The 9094-nt window shown below is 36.2% G+C and overlaps 1 protein-coding gene across 1 annotated transcript in view; it reads right to left on the reverse strand.

The window, feature by feature from the left end:
• The window catches only part of ACTR2 (ARP2 actin related protein 2 homolog), a 31968-nt gene extending 23143 nt beyond the window's left edge, over positions 1–8825 (reverse strand). The window contains exons 1-2 of the mRNA XM_011381852.2: positions 8563–8825; positions 2120–2230 (exon numbers count right to left, since the gene is read on the reverse strand). Of these exons, the coding sequence (XP_011380154.1) occupies positions 2120–2230; positions 8563–8610 (159 nt within the window). The 5' untranslated portion in view covers positions 8611–8825. The remainder of the gene's footprint in view (positions 1–2119; positions 2231–8562) is intronic.
• Between the last annotated feature and the right edge of the window lie 269 nt (positions 8826–9094).

Genomic DNA, 9094 nt, shown 5'->3' on the forward strand with positions numbered 1-9094 from the left:
GAAAACAAACAGAGAGCATGTGTGTAACCTCACTTACCATCTTTTTGTTATTCTACTTCAACAGGTCAAGAAAGGTGAAGAGAGAGAAGGTAGAAGTAAGAGTCAGAAAAGGCCTAAATAAAATCCTCACTGAAATTTTTAAACATATAAGCAATAGAGACAAATTAGGTCGAGGTCAGATGCAGTTCTACTATATTTTATGGAGTTAATAATTAGGGCCAAATTAACATGGACAGTTATTAATCCTGAATAAAAATTAACTCATTAAACAATTTAAATTTCCAGTTTTTTTAGTCTATCATCATATTTTACTAACAAGACACAAAAGGTATAAGTCAATCTACCAGGCATAGGAATTCCAAAAAGTCAAGTTTCTTTAATTCATTTCTGAAATTAAGAACCTTAATTAAGGAAAATAAATACCAGGAAAGGTCTAGCTGGGTAAGCAGAGCGTAAGTTTAGTATTGTTTTTCTAAGCCTTAGCAGTCAAGTTATATTTGACACAGGTCTCTTTTACTGTTTTCTACTGGAAGAACAATTTAACTTGAAAGACTTAAGGGATTGAGCAGGCTGAACAGAACTGAGCCAACAGAACACAGAACAACAAACCAATACAAGCGATGCTACTGGGGAAGTGCTTAGTAAAAGCATCTCATTAGTATACTGGCTTAGTTTCATTTTATATTACTTGGCCTTGAAAAGAAAGTGGGAGTTAAAAGATATGTAATCATTTGTGCCTGTGTTGGAGAATAAAAATGGCTATATGTGATGTACCTTAATACCTCAAAAATGTTAATATCCATAAAGTATATAAAGCCATTCTTCTTTAAAAGCCTGATACTGAATAAAAACACTTTTGACTCCATTTAAAATTTATCCTTATCACTACTATTAACTACATTTTAAATCAAAGTTCATTTAAGATTGAATTCAATCAGAATGAAAGTCCACAAAAAGAGAATAAGGAATCCCATAAATTTCCCAAAAGACCCTAAAATAAAAACACTCTCATATTTAGGGTCTCATTTGTTTGTAACATAACAGAGGCCAGACTTCACTATTTCAAGTTTTTCAAAAATTAACATAGAACCTAAATTTCAATTTGTATTTATTCATTGTGCAACTCAACTCTTTAATCCCAAGAGCAGAGAGCTATCTCGTAGCAAATCTCTGCTACCTACTACCACCTTCCTAGACAGCTCAAACATCCCAAAGAAGTTCATACCTTAACTCATATTTCCAATGACTCATAATCTAGCAGTTCTCTCAAGTCTCGCCAAAGACTATCCAGATAGGACCAACAATGCTAGCTTGTTCATAAATAATTCAGTTAAAGAGCCCCTAAACTCTACGGCATTTTGTATAACCTGATCCCAAGGCCACCTGAAGAATTTAAGTCAATTGGTGACCACAGTTCTTGTTCTGTTTCTTTTTTCTTCTAAAATATCAGAACTCCCACTTGATTTCCAATCCCTTTAATATGGGAGAAAAATCTATCCTTAACGCTGAGTGTCTCATGTTAAGTATAGAGAATAGGCAATGACAACCTTTCTTCCTCTCTCTTTATGGGTAAGAGAAATAATGCAAGGCCAAATACAGACTTGCACAGCTTCCTCCGGTACATTATGGAAACAAGTTATTGCATTAGTGGAAAGAGGAAGCAATAAGATTATATCTTGTGTCTTCTTGAACTAGCTTTATAAAAAAGTAGGGGGACTGGTCCATGAGGACAAGGAAAGGAAAAGTCTAAGATCTCAAAGGAACACTAACATATATAATGACAAATATATGGGATTGAAAAACATAAAAATGCCGGGCTTATTTCTTTTAAAAAATATATTATGAAATAGGACTTTAAGTCATTAATACAGCATTCACTTTCATATAAAAGTCTTATTAAGTATTTTACTCCATTCAGAGTAATGGCATCAAGCCATACTTAAAGTCAGATGAAATTAACTACAGTTTTTGTGCCTTTCTTCAGGTATTGCTATAAATTAAAAATATAAGACATTCTGCCCTTCTCTTTTGCTTTTCATGGCATCTTATTTTAAAATTACTTAATTCAAAGAACCTCCCACAGGTTTTGATCCTCATTTATCAATAAATAAAATATTACCTTGATTTCAATGTTTCCCACTTTGGTGGTTGATCTGATAATAGGTCTTCCAACCAAAGCTGGGAAGATGTGTTCTGGAAAGTTAGAGCCTGCATATCCACACTTCACAAACTGAAAGACAATAGTAAAAATGAGTTAGTATCAAGGTATTTACTATATCTATTTAAAAAAAGGTTCTGAAAAATACTGCTTTGCATTTACACAATATTTTAAACTTTCGGTGCTTTCAAATTACCCGAAGTAGTCATCAACCTATCATATCTCCTTTTATTTCCTTTATGGCATTGCCTACTACCAGAATTCATGTTTATTTACTGGTTAACTGCTTAGTTAAGTGCCTAAGTACCCTCACTGCAGGGAAAGGAGAGCAGGGAGCTAAGCTGAGAAGTTTATGCTGGAGCCCAATACCTCGAAGAGGTCCTGACACAGAGGGGCCACACAAGAAGTATTTGGGGAATAGACAAATTCACTCAACAAATGCTAAGTATTTTTTAAAAAGAAATGTTAGAAAATAAACAAAACTAAAACTTTAATTCTAAAGCAAACTTTCATTCATCTCTGGCAATTCACTTAAGGAACTTCATTTTCCAAATGGCAAAAATCAAGTGGCATCTGGACTAGCATCATGTTAAAATAAACACTTATTAGGCATTTTCAACTATTTACACTTTTACATTTAGATAAAAGTATTTAGTAATATCAGGTAATATAATTTCATATTCAGAGAGTGTACTTCTCCAATGAGGACATATCATTGATTCTGATACTTCCATTCTGTGATTTAAAAAACTGATATACTAGGAAATTTAACTACAGTAAAACCAAAAATAGAACCAAGGGTTTTAAAAATTCTTATGTCAATAAAACAGTCTGTTTAGTCTTATTTTTAAGAGCAGATATTGTAAGGAAAAGGCAATTAAAAACTTCAGGGTGGGAGGAAGCTATATAAGAAAGGAAAGTAATCAATCTCCCCTCCTCCACTTAACAAGTCTTTATTCAATGTCAGCCCCATTCTGCAAGAATTTTTGTGTCTACTGATGAATCCCAAGTGCCTAGAACAGTGTCTAGCACATAGTAAATGCACATTAAATAACCGATCCATAAATATTAAAAGTTTTGCTGTTGATTTCAGAGTCTCATACTATAATTGTTTTAATATAGAGAATGTTTAATATTGAGAAGTCTATTGTTCATGGCTCCAGGGACCATACATTCTCTTAGAAGAATTAAGGAGAAAACAGTAACTGAATGTGACATGTGACAGTTAATAACACAAAGGTGGGCAGAAACTATTAACCTACCCCTTGACAGAAAGCTAAAAAGCTACTATGTACAAGGAGTTGTTTTGTTTGATGGTGGTAAAATTTAGCAACAACCTTAAATTCACTGACTTTTGACTAACCCACTAAATTATAAAATTTTTATTCTGCTGATGAACCACATTTAATTATAAATAGCCTAGAACATTTTGCTATCCATAATTTCAAGTGAATTTCAAGTCTTTTATAAATAGAGCTTTTAAAATGTTAGTCATGACTAAGCAGATTAAACCTACTTTCATGAAAAATCTGTCTGAAATTAGGAAGTTTCATATTCCTAATACCACCTGAATTCCTATCCTCTCAGTTAAAGCTTACATTTTCGAACCCACATAAAACATACTATTCAGATGTTTTCTTCCAAACCCACAAAACCTAGTCCTGGTCATTTTACCATTGACTCATCAAGAATAGGGCATTTTTCAGGTATAGCTACCCATTTCCAAAACTAAAACACAGTTCTTACTGGGTTATCTTTCAAGGCAGAAGTTAATGTGATATGATGGCATATGCAATAATAATCAGCTTGCTCATACCTAACTCTCCATTTGAATAGCGGTTGATAGTGAAGAACTATAATCTACTTCTCACCCTTAAAGAGTGTTAGACAAAATTCAAAAACGCTGGCTCATTTTTCTACAATGTCTTCTCAAAAAATTTATCAATGTGACCCAGAAAGACTTAGAGAGACAACTATCACAGAATACATACCTAGTATTTTCTAGTATATTCAAATGAAAAGGAAAAAAACCTTTCACTCTTCTCTTCTAAATCATAAACGCTCTTTTATTCTTAAAGTCAAAATGCAGCTCACTTGATAAGAATTGAAATGGTATGGAAGGGTAGAGAATCTCATTATTATCTCAACCATACTGACCTTTTCTACATAAATAAAATTTATCATGGTCACGAACCTAATATCAGCATTTGTCATAATTTACATATACATTTCAAATATATTAAGTAAATATCATGTGGATATTAAGTTCTTCAAATTTACCTCAAAGTCATGAACAGATATGGACACTGGATGGGTCCAAATTGTCCATACTTCAGGCTAAAAGTACTCACTTATATGAGCATAAATGTTAAGGAAAATTACAGAATGACTGAAAAAAGAATTGATAAGTTTCTAAGGGTCATTTTCAGCATACTAAATGTAAACATATAATTTGAGAAATTATAATAGAAGTTTAAGGTCGGAGGAAGAGTCTGGGATGGGGCAAAAGTCAAGTCCTAGAGCAGAGAGGAGGTGGGGAAGGTTAACATGCCTCCCCCCTCATTCTGAGCCACACATTCAGAAACATAAAACATGGCAAATCTGTAAATTATATCGCACAATGTTTTATGATTGTAATTGTTCAGATAGGTCGTTCATATCTTAAAATTCTTGTGTGAATGTATTTTAAGAGATAAAATATTTGCCAAATGCCTGAGGTAAGAGAAAAATTGAGATCCCTCCCACCTCAAAACTACAGAAATTGTAAACCTACTATTCCTGTACTTTACAAAAAGAGAGAAATTTGCTTTTAATTCTAATTAAAGATATCATTTACTTGTTAACGAAATTATTTATTCTGTTTTAATAGTTTATTGGAAGGATTTGCTGGCATTGTAATCCAGTGTTATTAGCACTCTTACAGGGTATTAGATATTTGGTCAAAATGGCAAAACTGCACTATTTCACATTATTTCAAACGTGAAAGCATTAATAGCTATAATAACAAGAATATAATTAAAATAATCTATTTCTCAATTATAATATTATTCTAATATAACAGACAATATGGCATTTCCTTTCTTGCAAAAAGAGTCAGTATTTTAAAAAATCCAAACCATGATGTGATAAAATACAAAGAAAATATTCTTTTCTAAACTGCTCACCTGGTATCATTTTAATCTTTGAAAGTCCTCCCCTGCCCCAATAATTTTAAGACTTGGTGACTTAGTTCTCTCATGGTGTACAATAAGGCTGTGTTTAAGAAATAGATTTTACCATATATAGTTTCCTCTTCATGGTACTGTGGTTTAAACTGGCTCCCTTACTTCCCACTGAGTCATCAAATGGTAAGAACAGGAACAGTATAATGTTCTTTCAAGCAAAAATAAAGAAAAAGTCTGTCTACATTAGCTCTAAAAGTACCTTTCTCTTCTCAAAAATAAACATATAAAGCTTCACTCGGACATATTGTATTTACATTTTTCCTTTATTGATTCTATCTGATGGTACTGATACATTAATTGCACAGTGATTATTCTGATCTTATACCACCAAAATATTTATTCAAAAGCATTTTGCAGGGTAAAACCAAGTTTGTTTTTGGCTTATTTCTATTCCAAACACTCCTATATTCAACGTATAATTAGCATAAACCTGATAAAGCAGGCCATAATCATGAATTATAAATAAAAATATAATTATCCTGGCACTATATGCTACTTTGTATCACTAGACCCTAAAAACTGTACCAGTCACACAGCTGGCTGTTGTCTTCACTGTTGGTGGTGCTAACTCACTGCTGATGAAATCACCCAAGTTTGGTAAAAGAATATACCCCAGGGGCCTGGGCAGAACTCTTGAAAGGCACCTAAACCTAAGCAGATCTTCAGATTTTCACCTACCTGACCATGTTCAGTCACTCTATTTTAGGTGGTAAGTTTGAATAGTTAGTTATTAAGGATGAAGCAAATAGATTATTGGAATTTTCCTCCTCTAGGCTGTCCTAATGAAACACTGGTCTAGCTGGGGGTTCATGAGGAAAAGGAACAGGACCAACATCTGTGTGTGTGTTCATAAGAACTCATCTACTCTTAGAGCACTCAACTTAGGGCCTGCTAGAGGAGTTAAAAAAAAGAAATCATCAACTTCTCAAATTGCCTATGATTTTAAAACTTAAAACATGTAACAGGCAAGTTGCTTTAGGTAACAACTATTCGCACATTTTTAGAAATGAAATTTGAATATCTTGTTTAATATTTAATTGTAAAGGAATAATGATACCTTTACAATTAAATATTAAACAAGATATTCAAATTTCATCTAAATAAAATAAAGATGATCATGAAACAGAATACAGAATCTAAGTGGTTCCTAATCCTCTAAATTTTCAGAAATATCACAGTATTCCTGACTACGTATTATATCAGAGCTGTTTCTTCATTTGAAGTCAATCTTGTCTCTACAAAAATCTGAATAAAATTTAAAAATAAGAAATGTAACACCAAATACATAAATTTTTGTTTGAACCAACTACACTTTCCTTATGTTATAGTAACTGACCTTTTGTCTTAAGGAACAAGACTGAATTAGAATAAGACTAATCAATAATATAAAATCAGCTTTCTAATAGCTAAACTAATAAAATAGTAACATAAAAATGAGCTCATGGTTAACATTCCTATTCTAACTGAATATCACAAAACATTACAAATACAGGGTTCATTACCCCTTGAAAAGGAGGAATCCATTAAACTATAACTGGCTCAGATTTCTAAAGAGAATATCTAACATATTCACACAACAAAATATTTTAAATTCCATTTTTAAGATTTAAATTTCTTTAGAGATCAATCTGAGACTAATATCTTTTAAAAAGCACCTTTAAGTTTTAACTTTAAAAGTAACAAATGTTTATAGTTTCTTTAAAGATAGTTTAACAATACATGTTTTATTAAAAAACAGAAGACATTTTCCCAATAATTTGGAGGAGACACAAAGTCCTCATCTTCCCTCACTCTGACTGTTAACCCTAGTCTCACAGGTAACCGCTATCCAGATTATTATGTATCCCTCCAAAACTTTCATATACACATATAAGTTTGTGGACGTATAAATATCTTTAATAAAGAACACAAGTATAAATGAATCATTTAAAATAACTTGAGTAAATCTTAGACATGTTTCCATAGCAGTAGATCTGCCTCTTTTAAGTATCCCATTTTGTATGGATGTCTCATTATATAACACTCTTATTACTCAAGTCCAATTATAAAGCTAGTATTATTGCTTGTAAAAGTCTGTAACAAATCCAATCGAGGGAAGTATTATGGCAGTGAACATTAGCTCTTTTCTCCTCTCAACAATTCCGTTTCCAAAGTGTTTTAAAGTAAAATCTGCTTTAATTCATATGTTATGGAAGGAGAAGGAGAAAAGTCACAAAATATGCCACTCCAAAATGGTTAGACATCACTGTAATGTAGAAGAAAATGATCACTATGGAACATTTCTGTCTTCTGCTTTGCTGACTTGGCTGCCCAAAATACATTTTTTAAAAGGAGGGGGCGTTTGAAAGAAATAACTTTCAAATAATTTCTAAATCAGGGTCTTACTTAGATTTTTACAACTATTCGCATTTTAGACTCTTAAAGACTAACCATTATTTCTAATCTGCACCTAAGGAAAAAAGGGGAGTGGTACCAAAACTGATTAACTTCCCCCAATGTCAGTAGAATTAACACTTGGGCCTTAAGGGGTCTTAGATGTCCCAAGATCATTCAATGGAACACGCTGGTTTCCAGGGGCTGTACCTGGGCCAAATTCCCGGCATGAAGAACAAAAAAGTATAAATGAAGCGCCTATCGGGCCTCCCCTCCCCTCAAACAAACAAACAAACAAAACCCCTCAAAACTGTGAAAGGGCTGAAGCTTGCATTGACAACACTTCCCTTTTTTTCTTTAAAGCCATTTCCTGCCTGCCGTTCGGTATCTATACAGGAAGAGGAAGGCCTCTGGGTCTTTCTCCTTTTTTAAACACCGGCTCCCCTGGGAATCGGAGCCCTTTTCGAACACCCAAACCCAGGGTTTTACTCTCGGACCCTTTCGCCAAATTGCCCCGGCAAGAGCGCGGAGCCCGCCCCTGCCGGGCAGCAGGCGACATCCCCATCCACTGCCGGCCTCGCCGCCGCCCTGACCCGGGGGCTGAGGGGGTGGCAGGCTCGGGGAGAACAGGCCGGGCTCCGCCCGCTCACTCCCCACGCCCGCAGAGGCGGAAAGGACTGCACCGAGCTCCTCCGCCCGGGCGGCCCGAAGGCCCAGAGGTAAAGCCCCAGACCGGGGGGCCCGCGCGTCTCCCGCACATCCTCACCGGGGCCTATGGCCATTGGGGCCTCCCCAACGGGCGCTTACCCCGGTGCCGTTGTCGCACACCACCACCTTCCTGCCTTGGCTGTCCATCGTCCGCACGGAAGAGAGCCGCCGCTGCCGCCCAACAACCTACAGCCGCCACCGCCCGGCCCTTTCCTCTTCCTTCTCCTCACCCTTCGCAGCCCCTCCTAGGGCTCAACTCTCATCCCCCGCCCGGAAGTCACCACCCGCCGCCGCCCGCAATTTCACTGACGGCCTGAGCCGGAAAGGTAGGTATGGGAAGGAGGCCGAGACTGGCAGCTGTGGTCTCCAATAAGAAACGGAGGAGCACTGACGCCCCGCCCCCAGCTCCGGATCCAGCTCCGCCCTCACGGTCACCGCCCACTCGGGTGATGCATCTAGTTTCCGGCGCTTCGCGGCGCATTTATGGCAGTAAACCTGGTGGGTGCTGCAATCTTCTCCCTAAAGCATCGCAGGATTTGTGGGGGTGCAGTTTACCTTCTCTAAAGAGAAGGCCCAGGCAGGACATCCGTTCTGTCGCGAGATGGCAGAGGAATGTGGCGGAGAAGCTAAC

The sequence above is a fragment of the Pteropus vampyrus genome, unplaced genomic scaffold (genome assembly GCF_000151845.1).
Source record: "Pteropus vampyrus isolate Shadow unplaced genomic scaffold, Pvam_2.0 Scaffold453, whole genome shotgun sequence".
Classification (NCBI taxonomy): domain Eukaryota; kingdom Metazoa; phylum Chordata; class Mammalia; order Chiroptera; family Pteropodidae; genus Pteropus; species Pteropus vampyrus.